A 27,648-nucleotide genomic window follows, 5' to 3' on the forward strand; every position below is an offset into this window, starting at 1 on the left:
ATTGTAGCAGCAAGTTCTTTTGGTGTGCAGTAAGAAAAATGGCCAACTACATCAGCAGAATTTCAACAGATGCCAAGATATCTATATGGGAGCACTTTGATACCACTTTCTTATACACAGACAGGATTGGTGACAGCGAGATTCACCAGATAAGAGCAAAACGAAAGTGAGTGGTAAGAGCACTTATCATACAAAACAAATTACTTAAAAGTGCACAAATGGTGGGATTGCTAACAAAACATTTATTACTTCTAACACTTTACTGCAGTGCATACAGGATGTCACAACCATCATAAGAGGGAAAAGTGCACTTCCCCCAATGGCACTTGCAAAAACGATTGTGGCCACAGGTGTCAATTTGTTTCTGCTGGCCTGCACTACAAAACAGGCATGGCATGTTCACATACTTTAAGATTACATAAAAATTTTAAGGACACTGTTAACTCCAAGTGGTCTCAAACTATCCTCTAGATAAAAAAACATTAGTCAAGAAATTGCTTTTATTAATGTTGCATCAGTTGCTGCATAATTTATGCCGACAACAGCAACACAATCATCTCAATAGGAAGGGAGACTTGTCACGAGGTCCAGCATCTCGCGATTTAATCTGCAACTTACCAATGCTGCGAAGTGACAGCGTACTTGGAAGATAATACGCATGACGGAGATTGTGTTTGCCAAAAGCCTTTTTGTTTATGTACAGACTAGTATTTACAGTCACTCTCACTGGCTAGCAACTCTCTTGTCCTCTTTCGGTGGCTCATTTTCTGTCACAGCACTTGTCTTGGATAGTGCGTATCCCAGTCCGGTGACCTCCTCCTCGCCAGGATTAGCTTTATGCGATGCCTGTTCATCGTCATCATCATCAGCGGGGTAGAGGGTTGGATACTGAGACATGCATTCCTGCATGGCCTTGAAGTGGTTAAAGCACTCGCTCCCTTTGGTCTCAGATGTGCTGTAGTGGAAGCAGGAAAAGGCTTCCCGAAATTGTGGTCCACAAGGGCCAGTAGCCATGCCTCCCAGGCATGGGCAGTTCCAGTTGATGTCACCATTGGGAAGAATCAAGCCTAAAAAAATTACAAGGTCATGTGCAATACACCTCATTCAATATGATCATTAGATTATTTGACTTATTTGATTATAATCAAGTAAGTCTAGCTGCAACACAGAACATTAGTTGCCTTGCTTCATTGAAAACCTCAGATACTACAGCAATATATCATATATCCTACTTACCTACAATAGTGGACAAAATGCATGCGTCTTTGGCATAATGCAGTGCTCACAATGCACAAGTAAAATGAAAGGCAACTGGTAACCTAAAGAAACCAACGTGAACCTTCTCTAACTCACAAGAAGGTAGTTTCACGCTCGGGTGCCTCATGAAACAGTATTGCTGTGCCAAAAATCTTGGTAGCAAAATGGTGGTGACCGTAGTGCCTTGGGGAATTGCATGAAGCAGTGCGACAATACCTGCTTTGCTGTTTTTGCTCATGCCACATCAACCGATTAGTCATGATTAAATAATTAACAAAAAAAAGAGTTAGAAATGCCCCACACAAGGTACTACTGGTAATAAAATAACTTCCAGCACTTGTCCAATGGGTGCTGCAACGCTACAGTAGACCTGCCGAAGAGGGGTGGAGTGGAGATATATTAAAGAACAGGAGGGAGAGGTCACCCCCCCACAACCTTAAGCACTGGCTGTAGGTAGGGGCACCAATGCTCTTCAGAAAACTGAGTGCAAGACAAAAATTGAACATTTCAAGCTCCACACAAAATGGCACTCAATTCCTTAACTCATTCAGGCCCAAGAAAGATCTACCAGTTACATTTTGTTGATTTTTCATGTCAGACTATCTTTTCACACTGTAAATACATTGTGAAAGTTTAGCGAGTGGCACTTTATTCTTTGAACCGCTACGATAGTGTACTTCATGAAGTACACTGGGCCTTTATGGGAGCAAAGCCTGACGTACGTCACAAAATGTATATGCTATACCTTGGAGCTTCCAAAAACAAGAAGGCTTGCAGCAACGAAATTTTTCACAAGCCCGCATAACCTTCTGGTAGCAAAATTGGCATTTTAGTGGAAAATATTTTTTTGTTATGGAGGTGTTTTTACTTATCAAGTGTGTAGCATGAATTCATCAAGTAACAAGGAAGGGGCTTGCTGTTGCTTTCAGAGACGCACGCAATGCAAGTATATTACTGACGCAGATCTAGACATGATAATTGGCAATGAATATAGACATTAAAAACTAAAGCATTCAAGATTTGGTTCAGTGGTAATTGAAACATTCAAGAGACTGATGACATCTCCTCCAATGACAGTCGGTTCTTGCATTGCAATCCTGTTGTATGATTGCTACACATCACTTTCATTAGAATTTTCTGTCATTTCATGAAGGGGTCTACGTCTGGTTCGCCAATCTAGGTTGCCCTACTTTTATTGCGTAACTCAATTGGCATAGGAATATACACAGTCTTCATTGTTTTCTGTTCTCTCCCACTCATTTTCCAAATTGTAATAAGGATGCATAAATCATCTTTCCTTTTAAATATTCTTCATAAGATATCTAAATGGTTTTTATTTATCTAAATGAACTCTAACGCTGCTCACTATTTTATTGACTGAGAAGACAACAGCATTGTCATCTTTGTCGGCAGCAAGAAAGGAACCAAGAGAAATAATAGCAATGTTGAAGTAATTCTAAATACATTTCTTTCCTGCAAGTCTCTGAAGTTCTTGTGGCCAGCAAAAAATACTTTAACGAAATACAGGTAAAAAAAAACAATGGTGTGTGCTTCGAGATCAAGCAGACCCCTCTAGCATACACATAGACCCAGCGTACTTTACAAAGTACAACTGCATTCATTTTCTTGCAATGGTATAAATATGTATTTTCATGCGTTCAGCACACCCTTCTTTTCTAAAACTTACCCAAGAACTTCACCTTTGAGAAGCGTATGCTATGCTTGACAAAAAATAACGAAGCTGCATGTAGAGCAGCACCTGCTATATTCAGAACTTTTCCAAGTTTGGCGATGAATAGATCAAACACATCATGCAGCTGCCAAAAAACAATGCAGTCGTCTTTGCAGGACCCTTCTTAGCAAATGGCGTACCAAGGAACACTGTATGTTTGGTCTTTAATTATTTACAAATTAAAATGGTACTATACTTATAAAGGTACACTGGGTGCTAATGGGTTAAGGATGAGACATATAAATATCTTCCCAGAATGTTTATTTTCCACCTAGATGTGTGGAATGCATCTAGAATAAGCATAATCAACAAAAAGGAAGAAATATAACCCACCAAGCATAACAGGTAATAACACACCAGGCAGAAAAGTGGAAATGGTCTTCACCTCAAGCCACCTATGCCTTTGCTTGGAACTATTATAAACATAACTCAGTTATAACTCAGGAAGAGGACCTTAGTGTTGAAGCAATGAACGACAATCTTAAGGGCATCATTAAGGAGTGTGCAATAGAAGCCGGTGGTAACTCCGTTAGACAGGATACCTGTAAGCTATCGCAGGAGACAAAAGATCTGATAAAGAAACGCCAATTTATGAAAGCCTCTAACCCTACAGCTAGAATAGAACTGGCAGAACTTTAGAAGTTAATCAACAAGTGTAAGACAGCTGACATAAGGAACTATAATATGGATAGAATTGAATATGCTCTCAGGAACGGAGGAAGCCTAAAAGCAGTGAAGAAGAAACTAGGAATAGGGAAGAATCAGATGTATGCGTTAAGAGACAAAGCCGGCAATATCATTACTAATATGGATGAGATAGTTCAAGTGGCTGAGCAGTTCTATAGAGATTTATACAGTACGAGTGGCACCCACAATGATAATGGAAGAGAGAATAGTCTAGAGGAATTCGAAACCCCACAGGTAACGCCGGAAGAAGTAAAGAAAGCCTTGGGAGCTATGCAAAGGGGGAAGGCAGCTGGGGAGGATCAGGTAACAGCAGATTTGTTGAAGGATGGTGGGCAGATTGTTCTAGAGAAACTGGCCACTCTGTATACGCAATGTCTCATGACCTCGAGCGTACCGGAATCTTCGAAGAACGCTAACATAATCCTAATCCATAAGAAAGGGTACGCCAAAGACTCGAAAAATTATAGACCGATCAGCTTACTGTCAGTTGCCTACAAACCATTTACTAAGGTAATCGCAAATAGAATCAGGAACACCTTAGACTTCTGTCAAGCAAAGGACCAGGCAGGATTCCGTAAAGGCTACTCAACAATAGACCATATTCACACTATCAATCAGGTGATAGAGAAATGTGCGGAATATAACCAACCCTTATATATAGCTTTCATTGATTACGAGAAAGCGTTTGATTCTGTCGAAACCTCAGCAGTCATGGAGGCATTAGGGAATCAGGGTGTAGACGAGCCTTATGTAAAAATACTGAAAGATATCTATAGCGGCTCCACAGCCACCGTAGTCCTCCATAAAGAAAGCAACAAAATCCTAATAAAGAAAGGTGTCAGGCAGGGAGATACGACCTCCAATGCTATTCACAGCGTGTTTACAGGAGGTATTCAGAGACCTGGATTGGGAAGAATTGGGGATAAAAGTTAATGGAGAATACCTTAGTAACTTGCGATTTGCTGATGATATTGCCTTGCTTAGTAACTCAGGGGACCATTGCAATGCATGCTCACTGACCTGGAGAGGCAAAGCAGAAGAGTGGGTCTAAAAATTAATCTGCAGAAAACTAAAGTAATGTTTAACAGTCTCGGAAGAGAACAGCAATTTACAATACGTAGTGAGGCACTGGAAGTGGTAAGGGAATACATCTACTTAGGGCAGGTAGTGACGGCAGATCCGGATCATGAGACGAAAATAATCAGAAGAATAAGAATGGGCTGGGGTGCGTTTGGCAGGCATTCTCAGATCATGAACAGCAGGTTGCCATTATCCCTCAAGGGAAAAGTGTATAATAGCTGTGTCTTACCAGTACTCACCTACGGGCAGAAACCTGGAGGCTTACGAAAAGGGTTCTACTTAAATTGAGGACGACGCAACAAGCTATGGAAAGAAGAATGATGGGTGTAACGTTAAGGGATAAGAAAAGAGCAGATTGGGTGAGGGAACAAACGCGAGTTAATGACATCTTAGTTGAAATCAAGAAAAAGAAATGGGCATGGTCAGGACATGTAATGAGGAGGGAAGATAACCGATGGCCATTAAGGGTTATGGACTGGATTCCAAGGGAAGGGAAGAGTAGCAGGGGGCGGCAGAAAGTTAGGTGGGCGGATGAGATTAAGAAGTTTGCAGGGACAACATGGCCACAATTAGTACATGACCGGGGTTGTTGGAGAAGTATGGGAGAGGCCTTTGCTCTGCGGTGGGCGTAACCAGGCTGATGATGAGGTCTGCATATGCTAACCATACGTGTATATTGAATTTGCTGTACATTACATGTGCAATACCATTGCAGCTGGAAATCCTGCATCAGTTTCCTCTCACCATGCTTTGAAAAAAAAAAAAAAAAAAGAGTCGCATGCGGAACTTCTTCATTCTGTGTTTGCACTCTAAACCAACATATGACGATTGCTTGCCTGTCATTCAGTGCTGGCCAAAGTCATTTAGCCAGAAACTCTACTTGGTACCAAACACGGCAAGAAATTTTTTTTCTGATTTATTGCCTGTAAGCAACACTCGTCCATAAAAGATTTTATGCAAATTTTGCATGTTTTTATTTCATGTTTCTTTGCTATACAAACTGGTGATGCTTCAGCAGCAGTGAAAGTGCCAAAGTCAAATGATTTAATGCTCTAAAATAGCAAATTAGGTTACTGTATTTACTTGCACTCACTTGCACGCACTTTTTTCTGAATTTTTACCAGGAGTGAGCCTTACATGAAACAGGCTTATGGCTACTCGCTGAAGCCTTGAACTAGAAATAGAAAATTAGCGACTTCATTCACTAAATATCTTTCAAATTCATGTTAAATAAGGATTTTCTTTTGCTGGATGTGCTTGGCTGGCGCTTCTGTTAGCAGTACAATGTGCGATCTCTACAAGGTCATCTGTTTAACAAATAAGTTTGGGGGTCCTAAGAGCTCCATTATAAAGGTGTTCAACTATATATTACATGCCACACAATGCAACCACGACTCAAATATGTCCTGTGCATATTGTCATTTACATGAAAGTACTGGTTATAGCATGGCCACTATGCCATGCCAAAGGCATTTAAAAAAATTCTGGGGTTTTACGTGTGAGAACCACATTCTGATTATGAGGCCAAAAGCATGCTAGTAACACACCCAAGCAAATAAATGAATAGACAAGGCCAGAGGGGCAGTGAAACGAAAAGTGCCACAGGCACTTTACCTCGTTTTTCATCGTCTGGGTCATCGGGCAGTTGTATTGTGCTAGGTTTCTCGTGATCTTCCTTAGTGATGAAAATTACTCGGTCTTTCCCTGTTAAATGGAAAAAAAAAGTATTCACGGAAGAGCAATTATACTGTATGCTTAAAGGGCCCCTCACCAGGCTTGGGCATCACAAACAAACAAGCGTGCAAGTAGATCATGCAGTTTCGGTTGCGTCTTCAAAGTACGAAATGGCTGCATGGTGCAAAAACCCGAAACAGAAGGCTACAAGCTTTTCTTTTCAATGGAGCCACACTTCGAGTGAAAGTTAAAGCCACATACATAGATGGCTCTAACACAAGATGCACTGCTTGCAACGTCATCGAATGTGGCACGTGATTTCTGTAAATCACCTATGTGCAAAACTGCCTTTGGAAATGCACTGCAGAACAAAAAAGAAGAGGGAAAAATATGCAGATCCCACGCGTTGTGGGAATCGATGTAAGGGAAGCTTTCTCTGCTGTTTGTGTTCATTCACATCATTTGGCGGTGATATATCGCGGCTTACGACAGTTGCAACGTGATATGAAATGTTACCTTGCCTGTTCCGCTTGTATTTGTTGTTCCTGCTCTGCTCTATGCTTTATGCGAGCCTCTGTCTCCTCGGTACTAAGTGCATGCTAAGGCGCCATTCTGGTTTGTAGCGTTGTAGCTCACAGAACTGCCTCCTCTGTCTCTCTCTATTCTCTCGCTAACATTCTCCCCACTTCCTCCCTCTACTGTCGCTGCTGTTGTGGGTGAGCACAGAGACAAGCACTGCAGCTCCTGCACTGCCGTTGTGGGGGGGTCACGCCTAGTTACGGCGTCCAGAGGGCATCGTGCACATGCGACGTGGTGCAAATGTTGACACAAACTTCTCAGGTCGTCTTTCCTTAGTGCCACATACCTGTCATGTACTAACGCGACAGCATTAATGGCCCCGTGTCGCAGAAAAGCAGCAGCATCAGCAGTGGCGGCGGCAGCAGCAGCAAGTCGAAGAAAGAGGCAAAGAAAGCTACACTTTAGGAATAAAAGGAGGCGAATGCGGTCCCTTATTTTCAGTATGGGAGAAGGCAGGAAAGGAAGGTTGCTTTTTGCTGACACTAGTCTAGGCAAAGGGAAAGAGTGTCTTTTTACAGTGACGCGTGCCTCCTGGCAACATGGTTAAATTTTGTCTATCACTTTGAAAAGTGAACTGACCGAAAAATTGTTTTGGGTCAAACACTGCCTAGGCAGCACTTTATACAACTTCCACTGTAACTAAAACCTGCCATGGGGTTGGATGAGGGGCCCTTTAAAAGTGAGTGATACAAAATTTTATAAATTGCCTGTGGCAGACAACACAATTCTAATTCTTGAGCTGGGTTGCTGGAAGAGTAGCACATTACTTGCGCTATTAAATGCATAATTGATTGATTAGCAAAATTTCACTAACCAACTTTTTAACTAATTACTTTTGACACATATTGATGATGATTAATGTTTAATGGCGCAAGGGCATCTAAGGCCAAAGAGCGCCAGGACATGTGTTATGGATTAGTAAAATTGTGAGATTAGGACAATGATTTAAAATAAAGGCTGTATAGAGGCCTACACGTAAGATATATCTTTAAATACTAGTGAATGAATTCTAAAATAACCACGAAGATAAATATAAAGCCTTAAATGCATTGGTTACGGCCACACATGGTAAATTATTGCGGATTGTCCGAGTCCCTTGCTGTACAATTCTTGCCTACGCAAGAAGTGCAAGAGCTCAGACATACTTTTGTGCATCAGACTGTGCCTCACCTGTGAGGCGCAATCTGAAGGTTAGGATGGTATGAGATGATGTCGAGAAAGTTAACTTGCGCAAGATAATTAAGCACTCTTTTATAGTTAAATATTGCATCCTCTGATAAGAACATCGAGGGATGGGGGGGTATATGGTGTGAGTATAGTTCTCTAAAATGAGCCAATCGGTGTCGGTGAAGTTCAGGACATTGAATGAGGACATGTAGGACGGTTAGGTTCTCACCACAGCGTGTGCACGTCGGTGGGTCAGTTGCAGTCAAAAGGTATTTGTGTGTGCCATAAGTGTGACCTATTCTGAGTCGTGCCAGGGTAACTTCGGTGTGTCTATCAAGCTTCAATGGGAAAGGTTTCGTTAATTGCGGTTTAAGCAGGTGCAGCTTATTTTCAACTTCCTTGTCCCACTCAGCTTGCCAATGATTATGGAGCGCCTTTCGTACCGCAGGTTTCATATCTACACCAGGTACCCAGCTTACATCAATTGTATCCCGATGAGCCGCTTCCCCAGCATTTTTGTCCGCTATTTCATTGCCTGCGATACCAGAGTGGCCTGGCACCCAGCATAAAACAAGAGCAAGGTTTTGTTTATGCGCTACGTGGATCTGTTTAAGGAGCTGGTTAATTACAGGGTTTCGGCTTGCCTTGCCACAGGAGAGGGCTGTGACAACGCTTAAGGAATCTGTGTATATTATAGACTTTTCTATTTTGTGTTGTACTATATAGTCAATAGTGATCAGAATACCGCTGTAAAAATGCTGCTATGTTTATGCAAGGTTTTAGTGTTGGAGAAGTTTGGGCCATGGGCTGCACATGATACTGAATTTGCAGACTTTGAAGCATCAGTGAAGAATGCAGTAGATCTGTACTTGTCTTCAAGAGCCATGAAATGTTGCTGGATGAGGGCACTTGGACAACTCTTTTTCTTAAGCTCTCTAAAGGACAAGTCACAAGTGACAGGATATTGCTCCCAAGGTGGGATGGGTTCAGAAGAGTCACTTTCCTGCAGATCTGTGAAAGCTATTGCAAGTTTTTCCGCAACAGATTTTACTGCCAACGGGAACGGCGGGGCGTGTGAAGGCCTGTTTAAGTACAACTGATTTGTGGACTGATCACTTATGAGTGCTTTGCATGGATGTTGTTTTAGTGACGTGATTCTTATTGCATAGGTGATTCCCAGATATGTTCGTTGATAATCCAGTGGCCACTGATCCGATTCTGCATATAGACTTTGGACGGGGCTCGTCCGAAAGGCACCAAGCGCTAGACGGATACCTAAGTGATATACAGGATCGAGTACTCTAAGTGTTGTCTTTGAAGCCGACTGGTATACAATACATCCATAGTCTATGCGGGACAACACAAGGCTTTTAAAAAGAGACAGGAGGCAATACCTATCTGTTCCCCACGACTGATGAGATAAAATCTTTAAAAGGTTCATGGTTTGAAGACATTTCAGTTTCAACTGTTTTATATGCTGTATGAAGGTTAGCTTACTATCGAAGATTATGCCTAGAAACTTTTGTTCTTTTCTATTTATCAGGTTTTTCCCATGCATCGTAATACAAGGGTCAGGATATACCCCTCTACGTCTGGAAAACAGCACACAGGAAGTCTTTTCTGCACTGAATCTAAACCCGTTTTCGTCGGCCCATTTCGTGAGCCGATTAACAGTCAACTGGATCTGGCGTTCACATATGGACAGGTTGCAGGATTTAAAGCTGATTTGGATGTCGTCCACATAGACAGAATAAGACACCATTGGTGGTATAACAGAGCGGAGAGAGTTCATTTTGATTATAAAAAGTGTGCAACTTAGCACACCTCCCTGTGGAACACCGTTTTCTTGAATAAAAGTGCGCGATAATACATTGCCAATTCTTACGCGGAACTTCCTTTGAGATAAGTAATCTTGCAAAATGTTCAGCATACTACCACAAATTCCATAGGACGACAGGTCTTGCAGAATACCATATCGCCAGGCAGTATCATATGCCTTTTCAAGATCAAAGAATACAGATAGACAGTATTGGCTGTGTACAAATGCGTCACGTATATTTGACTCAAGCAGAACAAGATTATCGGTTGTCGACCTCGCTCTTCGGAAGCCAGATTGGTGAGGGTCAAATATACCATTATATTCGAAAAAGAACACAAGGCGACGGTTAATAATTTTTTCAAATACCTTAAGTAGACAGCTGGTCAGTGCAATTGGTCTATAGCTATTAACTAAGGAAGGGTCTTTGCCGTGTTTGAGTATTGGTAGGACTATTGCTTCTTTCCAAGATGAAGGTATATGACCAGTTGCAAAAATCTTATTGTAAAGACCTAAGATGCAGTTTAGGGTCTCATAAGGCAGATTCTTGATTATTTCATATGTTATTGTGTCAGAACCTGGAGCCGAGCTACCACAAGAGCCTAGGGCAAGCTTGAGTTCATGGAACGTTAATGGTCTATTGTACCCTTCTGATGACTTTTTTGGATGTAGAGGAATATTTTCAGCTATTCTTTTATGCTTTAAGAAAATTTCAGAATAATTTTCCGAACTTGATACTCTCTCAAAGTGCTTGCCAAGAGTGTTTGCTTGGTCATCTATTGACTCACCAGAGCCATTGACGAGAGGAAAAGGATTTGGACGTTGTCCTTTTAGTTTACGTACCCTGTTATATACCTTGCTAACATCCGTGTACGAGTTTATGGAGGATACGTAGCGTGTCCAGCTTTCTCTTTTCGATACTCGGCGAATACGGCGGCCATTTGCCTTGCACCGCTTAAATTCTATTAGATTTTCTGTGGTTGGGTAGCGTGAAAATCTACTCCATGCTTTGTTCTGGCGTTTCTTTGCAGTTTCGCAGTCTTTGTTCCACCACGGCTTTGGATTGATTTTATATGTACAGGACTGAGGGATGCAGTTTTCAGCAGAACAGAGAATATGTTCAGTGATGTAGCTGACCAGTTCCTCTACACCTAGGTGGTCCACATCTTCCAGGCACAGTTTGCATATGTTTCTGAATTTCGACCAGTCTGCACTTTGAAGTTTCCACTTTTTGGGGTACGCTGGTCCATCGTGCCACTTTGTTGTTTCTAGGAGTGTAGGGAAATGATCGCTCCCGTATGGATTACTGATAACTCTCCATTCCAGGTATGGAAGAAGTGACGCTGACCCTATTGCTAAATCTATGCATGAATATGTGTTGTGTGTGGAACTGTAAAAGGTTGGATCTGCCTTGTTAAATATACAGGCTCCAGAAGAAAGAAGGAAGTTTTCTATTGCCCGTCCTCTCGCATCACATCTTGAGTCACCCCAGAACGTGCTGTGAGCATTGAAGTCTCCGATTACTACATAGGGTTCGGGAAGTTGGTCAATCAGTTTTTCAAATTCTGTTGTGTCAAACCGTTCATTAGGCGATATATATATGGAGCAAATCGTTATAAGATGATTGAACAATATAGCCCGAACAGCCACTGCTTCAAATGAACTCTGGAGTGATACATGCTGGCATGCTACTGATTTTTGGACTATGATTGCCACACCACCTGAAGAAGAATTACCATTATTTCTATCTTTACGGAAAACTGTGTACTGTTTTAAGAAGTTCTGGTGTGTAGAGTTTAAGTGTGTTTCTTGAACACAGAACAGTCGTGGCTGATATTCCGCAAGTAGTTCTTTGATATCATCTAGATTGCGAAATAGGCCCCTGGCATTCCACTGAATTATTTGTGTAGCCATATTGAGGAAGGTTTTTGTTGTCTGTGTTCAAGAGAAAATGTTAAAGATAGGTAATATGTATACAAGGACGGTAACCGTTTAGGTTACCGGTCCCTTCCTTTGAGGAGTTATAGGTATTTTATCTCTTCTAGCGCGCTCTTGAGAGCGCTGATCTTTCGGCGTCGATGACGCCGGTGATTTCTGATCGACCTCCATAGCCTTCTCGGAGGCGCTGGAGGATCGTGAACTAGGCGCTGAAACTCGCGTCCCAGGCCGTGGAGTTCGGATTAGTTTTGGGACCTGCGGGACCGGAGTCGGCAGCTCCACCTTCGATGTTGATGGAGCAGCACTTGCTGCAGCCACCAGGGGGGCAGGCGGAGTGATTACCGGGCCACTGTCAGTGACCGCGGTAGACTCCCGAGGGATTTGTGACGCTGCCCCCCGTCGCGCCACCTCGGAAAAGCTTGTGTGATCTAAGTACGAAAGACGTTTCCTTGCTTCGTGAAATGTAATATTTTCTTTGACCTTTAGTGCAATGATTTCTTTTTCTTTCTTCCATTTAGGGCATGTCCTGGAGTAGGCTGGATGGCTTCCTTCACAGTTCACACAATGTGGAGATGAGTCGCAAGTATCTGATTGATGTTCATTTGAGCTGCATTTCGCGCAAGTTTGCCTTCCTCGGCATGTCTGGGATCCATGTCCATACCTCTGGCACTTAAAGCACCGTCGAGGATTTGGGATGTACGGCCTAACACGTACTTTGATATAGCCTGCATCCAATGTACTAAGCAGTAGACTGGTACCAAAGGTTAATACTATGTGCTTTGTTGGAAGTTGTTCATTGTTCCTGCGGATTAGGATTCTTTCTACTTTGATCACATTTTGGTCCTGGAAACCTTCAAGCAGCTCTTCGTTACTAAGGTCTAAGAAGTCATCTTCAGAGATTACTCCACGGCTGGTGTTCATGGTTCGATGTGCTGACACAGTGACTGCTACATCGCCAATGCATTTCAAGTCATTAATTTTATCGTGTTGTGTTTTATCCTTCAATTCAAGGAGCAGGTCTCCATTCGACATCTTTGTAGCTTTGTAGCCAGATCCTATAGTGTTTGCGAGGCATTTCGCCACCAAGAAGGGGGAGAATTTACGCACGCTCTTGTTGCCTTCACTGTGGATTACTTGGTACTTAGGGAAGTGTTCTTGATTGTTCTTCAAAAAGAATTGAAACGTTGCATCGGTGCGCCCTCTTTTTAGAGGGCGATCAAGGGAAAGTGGTTTGCTAGAAGCCATATAGAAGTCGAGTTCGGCAGCAGCGCCAACCGCCCACCACCGAGCCCAACATGGGGACGGAGCAAGTCTTACGAGTAAGACAAGCCCTCGCCAGTTGTACGGTGCTACTATAACCCAATCTGGAGTACCCAAGGTTGGCCACCCACACAAGGTTAACCCTCGCTGCCAGGAAAAATTGGAAGTAAAGAGAAGCGAGGAGAAGACAGGAAAGATGGAAAGTGAGAGAAAGACGAAGGTTGGAGGGAGAGAGAGACAGGAAAAGGCAACTACCGATTTCCCCCGGGTGGGTCAGTCCGGGGGTGCCGTCTACGTGAAGCAGAGGCCAAAGAGGTGTGTTGCCTCCGCCGGGGGGCCTTAAAGGTCCGAACACCCGGCATCGGCTCAACCTCCAGGATCCCCCTTTCCCCGGACACGGCTAAGCCGCGCACGGCTACACGCGGGAGGGTCCAACCCTCGTGTGCTGGGGTACGTGGTGGCGCAACACACCAAACGCCTGCTTACGCAGACGCCCCTGCGGGGGTTTTGACACATATTACAGCTAACAAATTGTAGCTTCCAAGTTCACAAAGCAAATCCACATGCAACAAATTTTTAAACTAATGTCAGTTTTGAGATAAGCACTGTCAAACTTGGAGTGAAGTACACTGTCATTCCACTTACTTATTTAACAAAATACCTTTTTATACACATTGCAATGACAAAAATAACTGGAACACCAATTCACCTTACTGCCCATTATGGGAATATTCTCTAAACTAGTGTCATCCTCGTGATTTGTTCCCAAGTGGATATGCCTTGCGAACAAACTGGCTAAAATAAGTAAATTGAAACATGTGCAATAAAGCAGCTTGGTAAATTTTATAAGTGAAATTTAGCTAATTAGTCAGTTACGCATTTGAAGTTTGTCAGCGTTTTCTTTCTTACAAAAATATGGACAAGAGACAAAGGCCATAAAGCCTGGCAGAGGCTCAGGTGCCTTGTAGCAGCCGAAATCACATGTTCTCATCTGCCTTGAAATACATGCGCCACACTAATAGATGCAGTACACAAAATACGATGCACTACTAATTTATACAAATTTTCTGGCTTTTTTGTAAATATTTGATCCGTGCTTGTGTCTGCATGCCCAACCTGTGAAAATCCCTTCCTGGGATTGCAGTATCACTAAATAATAAAGAAAAAAATATTAACACAGTGGTTGTAACAGACTATGTACACTGACATACATAAGATTAAAGCACGTGTTACAAATTTTTAGGTACTGACACGTGAGAATGAAATGCAGATGTTAAGAAATCAACACTGCCTCTTAGGCCTAATTACTTCAAAATGTGATAAGCGATTGGGGCACAGCCAAGCGTTAAGTGCACTCTGAGCCCAAAACTAAGCCTGTGCAAATGAATTGCCCCCCATGTTATACACAGTGGCAAGTGCGGAAAGAGAAATTAGCCTTCTAGTTCACTTTTTTTTTTTCATTTTCATGTCATTCCAACGTGACTGTACATTAGTTGAGATAAGTAGAGAGGCGTTTATGTGCCAGCGGTGTTTCATAGCTTTTATTTTGGCACTTTGCAGGAAGAAAACTAGCAGGCTGCTAAATTTTCTTGCTGCCTGTTGACAAAGAATGTCGGCCGCTCTACTAAAGTCATGAACTATTATATAGTGCATTTTGTTCGAACAGTTTATTCTTTCCAAAAAGATTCCACAGATCGCAAATGCCTCATTCTTGCCATTGAGCAAGGCTCAGCAAAGAGGAAAGTGCATCCTTGTATTTGCTTTTCACAAGAAATGCTCATTTCTGCATTACTGTCATGCTCTTGAAACGCAATATTTGAACATTTGTAACTTTGTTCCAATAAAAATGATGCAACGTTTTTTATATCATTCTGTGGTCCTCAGAGAACAATTTCGAGGACACTGCAGGAGATTGAGAGGGTTATTTTTATATACATTTCTGAATAAAGTAACATTCTTGTGATTTTTATGTTTTAGTAATAAATTTATTACTTTCAAAGTTTCTAGGATAAAAATGTGTGGGTTTATTAGCCACCGAAAGGCCTATCTCTGCTGTAAATTTCAACACATTGAGATATACAGAGAGGCAGGAAGAGAGCTTAAAAACTGCAGAATTGATGGGAATTTTTAAAAAAAGGTACTTCATTCAAATTTCCAGAAAATGCGATGACCTCCTTCCCCTTTACATATATTTTTGCTGCAAAGAAAGATATTTGCTATATTTTACTTGCATGGCCTTGAGCATGGTCACAAATTCAAGAAAAATCACATTTTATAAGACTCATCGCCGCCCAACAACCTTTGATTTCTTTCACACAGCGTGCGCCGCACTTCCGTGAAGGCACACCTCAAGGCTAGGTTCTCCATCATTTAAGGTTTCGTGATCTAGGAAACCCCGTCCTCTCCCCACTTGTGCGTGTTGAAGCTCCCTTCACTTCTTTTGTGGTCCACGATCCTCCTCTCTACGGGTCGCCATATTACATTTAGTAGCTAGCGGCTCTGTCACATTTGCTCCATAGCCATTGCTCATGAGGGCAGCTTTGTCTGCAAGCTCATCCTTTGTCATGTGAATGCTAGCTGCGAAGTGATCCGATTCATGCCACGTATCATGCGACGGATTCATCCGCTATTGACCCTTTTCGCGGAGCAGTTTGTTCTAGAGAAATGAGATGATGCTTTTGGTGCCGCGCCGCTCGCAGCCTCAGCGACAGCACATGAATACAAATCCATTACTGCTTTTACCTTGCATCTGTGCGATCAGCTTCGAAAATGCAACCGAGTTTTCGCTAACGCACTGGCTCCAATCATGTGGATTGAAAATGTGTGCAGTAGTTGGCTGCAGAAATAGTAACGGGCACATTAAGAAATGGAATGAATCTGTGTGGCCAAGTTCGCGGACCGCTGCAGCAGCTGTCCATACATGCTAGCGGCACTTTGAAATGTACGGCTTTCCTCGAGGAAATTTTCGTATCTGCCATTGTTGTATCTCTAATCTTCGAAGAAAGGGCTTCAGCCCCGGAATGTCGGCATGAGTGAGTACCGTTTGTTAAACAATGACAAAGGAAGTAGTGTCGCTTCCTGTCAAAGTAAGTTTTGCGCACTGTATCTACACACATCTACCCCAACTGGCCCGGAAACTTACATCCTTTCTATCGCTAACGTGTAAAGAATAAGTGAATGGGTGCACACCTGAATATATGCACACTACATATGCACACTACATACGCACAATAAATGAAGGAATACACTGATAGCGCAGGAATGGTCGAAACTGAATCGTGACAGTCCACAAGAGTAAGCGAGTTACTAGCGATAAGCCATCTTTGCTACAAGGTACAATATATTACAATGTACAATATAGCTAAGTTTCAAACTTTGTGCACAGCAGTAAAAAATCTATCGGAACTGAGCACACCTGCGAGCAATTAGGCAGAAAATAATCAGACAGTGACAGCGCCAAGAGACTTTACTGAGTCAGAAATGTGACAAGCCGCTGCTTCAAAATATTTGCCAAATAAACGATGAGCGAAACACACTAATTCTGAGTCAGTTCATGAACAGGAAGTTTGGATAGCTTGGAACACATCTTTATCCCTGTTTTTTTTTTTAACAAGGACCATATACGCTACTCGCGCTGTTTGGACAGCTTCATCAGCTGTGAAAGCTCTTTTGCATGTTCTCTGTAGCCGTTGCCAAAGCTTCATGTCGTTCATCTAGTCACTGCCTACGATGTCTCCCGAAACAGTTTTGTTAAGCCGCAGCGGCGTCATACGCATCCACTGTAAACAGGGAGGCAACGGAGTCGGTGAGGCAAGCAAAGGACGCCACCACATGATCAAACATGGCAGCGCCCAAGGGATCGCAGTGAAAAGGGTCAATAACGTTCGGCGTGGGAATCCAGCTTTATCAGCATCACCGAAGAATGAAGGGAACAGAGCCGCTGGTGAAAGGTACGACGTGGACGAACCGTGTATCTGCAAATGGAGACTGTTTTTCAAAAAAAATTTCACGTCATATGCAGTTATTTCCATGGAGTATACGTGCGGATACATTTACAGCAAAGCTGTTTATGTGGACCCCGTGCTGTCATAGTTGGACTTCACTAAAAAGGGGCCACGTAACCTAGTGGGAAAGGAAAAAAAGAGCTCAACAAGGGGAAAAGAGTTGGAGTGACCTCTTTCCCCCTGTGAGAATACTATCTTATACACAAATCCTATATGGTTGTCACACGGTGCATTTTCGACGATCAAGCCAGATCGGCACAGAATTTAGTTACGATTGATTCCACCCTGCCACGAAAGAAACAAATGTTATGCTGGCAGCTTGCGGCCAATGAACAGTTCCAGTGATTGAAACGCGATATTCGAAGTGCGAGGCCTCCGCCACTTCTTGCTAGCGCAAGAGTGCCAGCAGCCACGTCAATCATCAAAACTATTGCAGCGCTCGCACCTTGCTCTCATTACTGGCGCGCAAAAAAGGGGTGGAGCAACTTGCATGCACAAAGAAAGCATGGCAAAACACAAACAGAAACCTAAAAAAAAAGAAAAGAATCCCTCTGGGAGAACTGCAAAAAAAAAAAAAAAAAGATCCCTCCAAAACTTGCTCACCACGCAAAAGTGAAAATGAGGTGAAAGAATGATGAAACAAAAGACCTACAATATAGACTGTTTGCGAAGTTGGACTTGCATGGTGTAACACTCGTAACTGAAACAGCTTTGCTGTTCAATCGCCTTCACGGATTGGAAGGGGCACCGATTTTTCCTTTTCTTACCGAGCTGTTTTAACTGGGGTTGCAGGTTATACACGGCAGCGAGTTATACATGGAAAAATATGGTACAACCTGTTTCAATCTCTCATGGAATTGACTGAGTTCACTTTCAACATTTTTCCTTATTTCTACTCGACAACCATTCTGGTGTGCCACAGGGGTCAGTACTATGCCCGCCGCTATTTAATATTTTTATTAATACCCTTTCTCTGTTCCCACTTCATTTAAATATATATAATATGTATACTGATGATACGGCTTTTGCTCTACCATGTGCAACTTATGATGAGGGTACATGTACAAGGTCTGTCCTAAAAGCTTCTGCAGTATGCTTAAAAAAATTAATTTTCAGGTGCATCAATGTGGTCGCCTTCAAAATACTAACCAATAAGACAATAGTATTTCTACCTCTTCTTCCACTGCTGGAAGCACCCTTGGAAATCCCCTTCTGTTAAACACTTCAGCAGTGATGGTTCCTTTTGAATTGTCACATCCTTGAAACGGTGCCCTTGGTGCACCAGTTTGCATTTGGGAACAAAAATTGTGCAGATCCCACCCACTATGGGAATCGGTTATATGAAGCATTTTGCAGGTACCTGGTAATCCAGCGTTGTTTGGGGTTCCACAAAGTGTTACCAGGTGGACCAACATGTTTGTCTAACTAGCGTAGATGCGTGCTTGGTGAGAGCAGCCAATGATGACCATGTTGAAAGCGGTCGTATGGTGAAACGGCACACTCTTTAATTCGGCCATTCTACATCTGGATTATTAAGTTCTGCAAATGCACTCTGCAGACAGCGAGAAACATGGATTGTGGCATCATCAGCCACTACATGTTACATAAAGCTACAAACCTACACACCTATATTCATGTCACGTGGTACTAGCGAGAGAAACATGGGTTGTGACATCAGCAACTATGTGTTATATAATCGTACGTACCTATGCTTACGTCACTGGTCTATGTTAAAATGATGACATTTGTATTCTGGCGAAGAAAAATGTTAAAATATAATTAACTTTGGCTCCTCATGAAGTTGGCATAACATCTTACAGTTTTTACATAGCGTTAGTTCTGGGGAATGCTGGCTGATCCTGAAGAATGTGCAGTTTAACACAGCGTCCCACAGCGTGAGCTGTCATGAGGAACAAAAACGAGAAAGTGGCACGAGACACATATGCCAAATATTTGAAAGAGCTAGCTGGCGTTGGTATGAGAGAAGCGTGCATGTGATCGTGGCCTAGTTGTTTGAGCATTGGGCTGCTGTGCTTGAGGACAGAGATTCCACCATTGGCACACATTGTTTTTATACAAGGCAAGACAGGAACCTACCTACTACCTACCACATTGTGCCCAGAATGGGGCAAAGAATGCTTTGTATAAAAAAAGATGCAATGGGCTAAATTTGCCGAGTAGGGAGGTTGTTTTCACCTCAGTGATGGAAAAGTGTGCCAAAAACATGCACACTACCAATGCAGAGTACGTAAGGGCATTATCGTGGAGCCGAATCCAGTGCCCATCTTTTGAAAAATTTCGTCATATGCACAGCATACGATTTTTGAGATGCCTTAGCACCTCCAGGTAGAACAGTGCATTGACAGTTTGACCTTCAGGTACAAATTTCTGGTATGCAATTTTGTGAGTCAAAAAACACTGTCAATATGACTCATTCTTGTTTTGGTTTTCCGTGGTTTCCTTTTCTTTCTTTTGCTTTGGCTCATCTTTCTTATCAGCTCCTGGTTCTGCAATGTCAGTTCGATGTCATATTCATAAATACAAGTTTTGTTGCCGGTGACGACATTGTGCAAGACTTCATCGCTGTTTTGTAAGAGGCTTTCCAATCAATGCAACATTCCTTTTGTCACAGCTTTTGCTCAGAAGTCAGCAGTTTTAGCATCACCTTGGTGCAAACCTTCTTTATTTCCAAATTTTCAGTAAAAATCTATTGAATGGACAACATTCCCAACCAAGAGAAATCATTCTTATAGTCATTCGCCAGTCGCTGAGCACAAGAGAATGCGCATGGTTTAAGTTTTCATTTTTGCATGGTGGAGGGGCATCATGATGTTGCATTGTCCTTGCAGTCTTCACAGCATTCCAGAAAAGTCGAGTCACTTGAACAGAGTTCCTTCCTGTAGGGCATCCTTCCCAAAGGCCTTCTGCAATATTTAAAGAATTTCCGCACACTGCCCAATTTCACAAGAAACTTGATACAGATCCTTTCTTCTGCCTGTTTGTCAATTAACGAATGAGTTGCACAAAACGTGCACACATAAAATTATGTCTTGTCTTACAGCACTTTGGTTCATACTAAATGTCAGGCGGGTCCTTTATAGTAGAGAGAGCAAGAGGGCAGCTGCTATGCCCTTTCCCATTTTTCTGCCGACTCACTGCGTGAACTTTTGGGATAGACCTCGTATAATACAAAATGATATATGCAAGATGTTAAACTGGCTTGAGGACTACTACCTCAATGCAAACAAATAAAAATAACTAACATGCTGTAAAAGCACAGCCTGTAAAAAAAAGGTCCCTGCATATCTAACTATTCTTGCATTACACGAGCTGCTCAAACTGTTCATGTGTTCTGGTTAAACTTGTACAAATGTGAAGTACTTAGGCCTTAACTTCGATGATATCATTTCCTGGAGTACTCATAATAAACAGGCTGCAAAGCCGTTTGTGGGTTTGTGCATCATTTGTTTGAGAGTCATTTGCGCACATTTGTTTGCAGTGACATCTACAAGCACTAGGCGAATCAGTCCTACGGCATGGATTACCCATTTATGGTACGACTTCTCATCATAAATTGGACACTTTTACCACTATTTCGCACGGAACTGCCTACTCGATAACATACACAACACAAGGTCATAGAGGTGACACGCAGACAGCCACAATACAATCTGAAATTGTGGACCTCAAGGAGCAGTTAGTTTTGTATATCATACGCAAAAATATTTCTGTGGTCCATTCAGACACACACACATTAAAAAAAAGTTAACCAGTGGTCACTGTTTAAATAGATCCATGGTACCTCTTGTGTTTACTAGTGGGTCCGGCGGCAGCATGGAATGCACTCGCTTCAAAATCTTATGTTCTGCTTTGCAGATTGCTGCATGCACCGGAAACTTCTGCGTTCAGGACGACCCATCCTATTCAAGCCATCTCGATAGCCTACCTTCTTGGCCGGTCAGCGGATGCTTTGTCAATGCTCGTGTGGCGAAGTCGCTTGCAGGGATACTGCGAAGAAACCTGATTTCCACCATATCTGCTGGACTGTCAATGCGTGGTCGAACTGCGCATGGCACGGTACCAGGACAACTACGAACACACTGGAGCCTATAAAAGCATCGCATCGTGTGCTACTCTTCAGTGGGTCCGGCGGCAGCATGGAATGCACTCGCTTCAATATCTTATGTTCTGCTTTGCAGGTAAGCTTGAAGTACAATTTCAAGAACTATAGAAGTGACAATCGTTTTCTATTGCTGCTGCCGGACCCCCCTGCAGTCCTCATGAATGTGTTTCTTTCTCTCAGAAATTTCTTAAAGATGCTGTTGCTATTGTGCGGTGATGTGGAAACTAACCCTGGCCCCGACATTGAAAAAATGTTGCTCGAATTACTCTCAGGACAAACAAAAATTAGCCAAGAGCTAGCGGGTCTTTCCTCTAGGGTTGAATCTTTCGAAGAGCGATTAACTGGTATAGAGCAGTCTATTGCACCAATTGCTGATGTTGCATTGCGGGTATCTGAAATTGGATCGCAAAAACGACGATTTAGAAAACAGGTCCCGCAGAAATAACTTGCTTATATTCGGTCTTGCTGAAAGCTCCCGCGAATCTTCAGAGGAGTTGCTGGAAGCGGTAACTGAACTGATTACATCGAAACTTGAAATTAACTGCAGCGATATCAAACGCTGTCATAGGGTGGGAATGCGAAAGAGCAATAATCCAAGACCTGTAATTATTAAGTTGCTGGATTTTAGAACTAAGGTTGCTATACTATGAAACGCAAGAAAGTTGAAGGGCACAAAAATATTTATAAATGAAGACTTCTCTGTTCGCGTGAGGCAGGTGCGCAGGGAGCTGTGGCAGAATTCAGCTGAGATAAGGAAAAACGCGCAAAAAGCCCGGTTGCACTATGATCATCTGTTGGTAGACAACGTTCAGTACTTTTGGGATGATAGCAAAAAAGCTATCGTTAGAGAAAGCCGTCGCTCGACCGCTATAGACAATGATTGACAGTTTCGAGAGCAATGCTTCACGCTTTTGAATTTAAATGCACGCAGTCTCATTAATAAAATTGAAAACTTTAACTGGCTAATTGAATGTCATGTTCCATCAATTATATGTGTGACTGAGACTTGGCTAAACGAATCCATTCTTGACCATGAGTTCTTGCCTCCTAGTTACACGGTTCTAAGAAAAGACAGGCCTTCTGGCCGTGGTGGCGGAGTAGCACTTTTTATTAAAAGTGGTATGGAATTCTCTTTACTACCTCAACTTCCAAATGTTGAATCAATATGGTGTAAATTAAAACTTGATGGTCTCGCTATTGTTATCGGTGCTATCTACCGTCCCCCAAATTCCGCCCCTGATATTTTTTCGGCTATCAGTGATTATATTGTCGGACAAAAGCTTAACTGTTCTAAACTGATACTAACCGGTGACTTTAACGCACCCGCTATAGATTGGCATTCGTTATCATCAACTGGCCGTGATAGGATAATTTGTGATTCGTTAATTGACATGTCAGTAGCTTTCGATCTATCGCAGCTGGTTGTCGATACAACGCGCGAAGATTCTGTCTTAGATCTTGTTTTTGTCAATGATGACCTGGTAAAGAATGGATATCAGTGCCGTGTTGTTGATGGAATTTCCGACCATAAGGCTGTTATTGTTCATCTAAATGTTGCTTGTGTACCAGTACGACCAACGTTTAAAACTGTCCTGAATTTTGAGCGTGCTGACGACACTTCTATTATTGCTAAACTTGCATCATGTTTTGATGATTTTGTGTCTTGTAGTGAACACTACAGCGTTGATATGTTGACTAACCAATTCTATAGTATAGTTAATGAGTGTATAGCGCAATTTGTTCCTCAAAAGAATATAAAACGCCATGCTACACACCCGTGGTATACCAGACCAATTATACAACTCAAACGTCGCATTAAGCGACTGCGAAAGCGACGGAATGCACAAAATAATGACGGGGAGTCCCTAAATAAATCACTTAAATCTGAACTAAAAGCAAAAATGAGTGAGGCTAGAAAGTTCTATTTCAATACCACATTATCCTCTTTTATGAGAAATAATCCACTTAAGTTTTGGAAAACCATCAACCCTGCTACCTCCTGCCCGTCATCCTTCGTAATAAATGATGTGTCCTGTTCGGACCCTTCGACAATCTCGGAGGCGTTTAATGGCTATTTCAAATCTGTGTTTGGAGATGACAATGGTACCACCCCCGACATTGGTATTATCCAGGAAATGGCTCCGTTTCCAAGAAATGAGATTAGCTATAACGGTATTTACAACCTTCTCTTGAACATCGACATTACTAAGGGTGCCGGACCGGATGGTATACCGAACATGTTTTTGAAGCGCTATGCAGAATGGAATGCTCATTACCTAACCATAATTTTTTGTAAGTCATTAGAGACATGTACTGTACCGACCATTTGGAAAATCGCCAATGTAATTCCTGTGTTCAAATTGGGTAATAAGCAACTAATTTCCAACTACAGGCCTATCTCGTTAACAAGTACTTGTTGCAAACTCTTAGAGCACATAATTCACAAACATGTCCTTCAGTATTTAACTACTAATAATATATTGTCGCGGAATCAACACGGTTTCCGCTCTGGTTTTTCTACAACTACTCAACTCATTGAATTCACTCATGACATCGCTTCGGCTCTAAATAATCGAGGACAGGTTGATGCCATATTCATAGATTATAGCAAAGCATTTGATATGGTGTGTCACAGACAACTTCTTCTTAGGCTCAGTAAAATTATTAACAATGACAAAATACTCGGCTGGATAGCTGATTGGCTACATTTAAGATCTCAGTATGTTACCTTTAATCACGCGCAGTCATCGCCGGCCACAGTCACTTCCGGGGTACCACAGGGCTCAGTCCTTGGGCCCCTGCTGTTCATTATTTATATTAATGATGTCACACAGGTCATTAGGCACACACCAGTGAAACTGCGATTGTACGCTGATGACTACGTGCTCTATACCAGAGTAACTAACAGACGAGATCAAGAGGTTCTTAACAATGTATTTTCGTCCTTTTGTGGTTGGAGCAATGCGTGGCAAATGAGTATTAATTACCAAAAAACTGTACAAATGACTTTCACTAATAAAAAGCAGCCGCTCAATTTCAGTTATAGCTACAATGGGCACTACCTAAACTCTGTGACTACCTTCAAATATCTTGGAGTTACCTTCACTGAAAACTTAAAATGGCATCTTCATATTGAAACAATTTGCGCTAGGGCACTTAGGAAACTGGGATATTTAAAGCGAACCCTCAAATTCTCAACTAAGGACTGCAAATTAACAGCTTATAAATCCCTCGTCAGACCATTACTAGAGTACGCCTCAGTGGTATGGGCACCATACACTGCACTTGACATTAGCAAGCTTGAAGCCATACAAAAGAAAGCAATACGGTTCATTTTTCGCCGATATGACAGCAACTTTTCTCCCTCATCTCACGCATGCGCATTATCAATAGAACCCTTGGCTCATCGACGCACACTTGAACGTATGACTTTGCTACACAAGATTGTACACGGCCAAAGTTGCATTGATGCCCCGATTTCCTTCAGTCATCCCACTGGGCGTGCCACGCGCCGTTCACACCCACTTAATATTGTTCCTTTCCAGTCTTTTGTAAATTGTTTTAAGTATTCGTTTTTTCCAAGCACTGTTGAAATTTGGAACAACCTAGCTGGTTCCTTGCGGGAAAAACCTAATGAAGAGTTTTTGAAAGAATTGTCTAACCACATTTTGTAATTACGTTTCAAATTCATTGTATGTTGTTTTGATCTAATCTCTGGTGTATCCACTCCTGCTATGTCTCATGTATTGAGACAGCAGTATCTGTAAATAAATAAATAAAATAAATATAGAAGAAGAATACATGCATTTTATGTTCCATTTTAGCTTAATGCAGTAGGACCACCCAATGATATTGTGTTGCTGAAGCCAAAAACCTTGCTACAGAGGCACAAAACTTGTGAGTACAGAGTTTTGTTTTCTCCTGTATTAAATGTGCACACTGTTATGAATGTACTGTTTCTTTGTGAATGTGTATACTTTGTACCTTATAGACTTTTTACTTTAAGCATTGTTTAATGGTAACTTATTGACTGTAACTTGCACATCTACTACAAATACTGCCAAGCCCCGCACACAGACCTGTGGCTTATGTGGGCTGTTAGATACAGGACCTTTTCCTGAGCCTTCTTCGAGTTCACCAGTCCACATCGAATGCCGTCACAGCTAATTGAGGAGCGCAGAAGCACATCTAACACGTTCCCAAGGCGCGGCACGTGCAAACAAGTTGGCGTCCCCCACCTCGTGCGCCGTATCTGGAGCTATTCACTGCTTGACTCTTCCCGAAAGTGCAGCGAGAGCCTGGCACTGTTCCAGGTAACGTGGGTCCTGGGGCAAGACGGCTGTAATGTACCGTGAAGCCCTGGCAGCATCCCCCCATCCGCCTTTGTGAAGGCAGTTGCAGACCGGGAAGGCAATACCGCAGACAAATAATCCCTCGGACAATTGGAGCCCAAGGAGTAACCCTCTGAGCCGAATGTGACGTACTCGCACGGGCGCCTACCATTGGCCGAAAATGACGACACCTGAGCGGGCTTGGCGATAGGCCGAACGTGACGTGACTTCGAGACACCGAAGGGGTTAAAAGCCAGAGACCGGGAGCAGCAAGGGAGCATTCCTTCATTCATCTCTTTCGAGCTTCTTGCCACGGGCCGCAGCGTCCGAGTTGCTGCTGGCCCGTAATGACTTTCTAATTTAATTTCTTTGTACTCTCACTGTAAATAATGTAAATAAACCTCAAGTTTTCATCACAAAGTCCACCTCAACCTCGACCAACTCCCGCACCCAACGGCAAGGTCCAAAATCTGGGGGACAGCAATTGAGATTGTCCTCCAGATCCAACAGGGCTCGTAATTTCCCTGTATATTCATTTTTGATAATGATATTATTATTATTAGTCCACTTGTTAGCTTTCTGGCATGTATATTCCAAGATAAGTAATTTTGAAAGCAGACACCTATAACTTCACCTGTTCAAGTCTGGCTGTCTAGAATAAACCAGTTCCATCAACACTTATTGTCTTGTTAATGGGCCTAAATATTTGCACTTGCTTTTATTGATATTTATTTGTAGTTTACTTCTGTGTAATTTGCTTCATTTCTTCTGCAAATAATGTCTGCCACTTCAAGCAATCCAGCTCAAGGAATAGAATTGTTCAATCCGCCACCGACTTGAAAACAGTATATGCACAACACTGGGACGTCACACATGACATAAAACGATGTGCAATAACACACTAAATGTCTCGTGCTTTTGTTACAATAGCCAAGTTAATGTTTGGATTGTGATTAGGATGCGTTTAAAGTCTTGGTCAAGGTTCTGACTGGTGTTGTAGAAGTTGCGGGCACTTTTTTCATCGCCACGATGGATAGAAGTTTTCGCAAGTACTGCTACAGAAGGGCACATGCAAACGGAGGCCTATAGAGAGCAGCTGAGATAGTAACGTTAGCTGTGCCTAAAAGTACGTCGGACCGTTTCGCTAGCTCTGCGGCTCCCGCCGACCGCTTCTTTAAACATGTTACCGCTACCTCTACCCTACCTCTACTGCTCCCCCAGGAAAATCAACAATGTTCTTTTTAAGGTAGAGCGCTGGCGCGAGAAAGGTATAATCCGGCATGACTGACTCAGTACGAGCGCTGCAGGCGCGGGAAAGTCTGTCAGACGTAAACCCAGCAACGAAAAATCTGGCTTGATCGCGATCAAAAGTGCGCCGTGTGACACTACGAAAACGCCACACACACAGTCGCCACTTCATTGCCACCGCGTATGCGATAATGAAAACGCCCTTCGCCACAAATTGCGGAATAGACCGAAGCGCTAGCAGCAGACGACCGAGCTCGCAGGGCTGAACTTCTCGATGTCTCGCGAGGCGTGCACGCTGCAATGTCTGCCATGCCAAAAAATAGAGGCCTGGCCATGCGCTGCACTCGCACGATGCAACTCGCGCGGCACTATCGAAGACTGCTTCCTAAAGTGCAGCCAAAGCGTAGATGTATCTTTGGCTGAATTACGCGACGTGGTGCGATCACTGAAATATAATATATATATTTAAACCGACGAAGACTGCCGCATCGTGAGCGAACTCCTCGCCACCCGTTGCGTCAGAACTCACCGAAGTTCTTGCAGTACGACATTGGCTTTTCCCGCTTGTATACTATAGCTGGGGTCCCGTAACACTAGTTCAGTGTACACGCTGCTCCGCGAAAAAGCCGTACGGCAACGCGCTGGCACAGCCACAGAACCAAGCGGACACCACCTACGCTGGCCGGCCGGTAGAGCGGACACACAACTTTAGAGAAGGGAAACTGTACCTTCCGCAGTGGTTCGAAAATAAA

At 42.8% G+C, this 27,648-nt stretch overlaps 1 protein-coding gene across 2 annotated transcripts; it reads right to left on the bottom strand.

Annotated features, from left to right (window-relative positions):
* Positions 1-222: 222 nt before the first annotated feature.
* On the bottom strand, positions 223-27,617 carry LOC126521205 (mitochondrial intermembrane space import and assembly protein 40-B). 2 transcript variants are annotated; one of them, XM_050169822.3, is made up of 3 exons: positions 27,426-27,617; positions 6,371-6,460; positions 223-1,067 (listed from the first exon to the last, which is right to left on the bottom strand). In XM_050169822.3, the coding sequence occupies exons 1-3, from the start codon at positions 27,445-27,447 to the stop codon at positions 724-726; spliced, it is 456 nt and encodes a 151-aa protein (XP_050025779.1). In that variant the 5' UTR covers positions 27,448-27,617; the 3' UTR covers positions 223-723. The 2 variants fall into 2 exon arrangements, with proteins under 2 accessions (XP_050025779.1, XP_054921706.1); XM_055065731.2 differs by lacking the exon at positions 27,426-27,617 and adding an exon at positions 15,933-15,955.
* Positions 27,618-27,648: the final 31 nt, after the last annotated feature.

The sequence above is a fragment of the Dermacentor andersoni genome, chromosome 6 (assembly GCF_023375885.2).
Source record: "Dermacentor andersoni chromosome 6, qqDerAnde1_hic_scaffold, whole genome shotgun sequence".
In the NCBI taxonomy this organism is placed as follows: Eukaryota; Metazoa; Arthropoda; class Arachnida; order Ixodida; family Ixodidae; genus Dermacentor; species Dermacentor andersoni.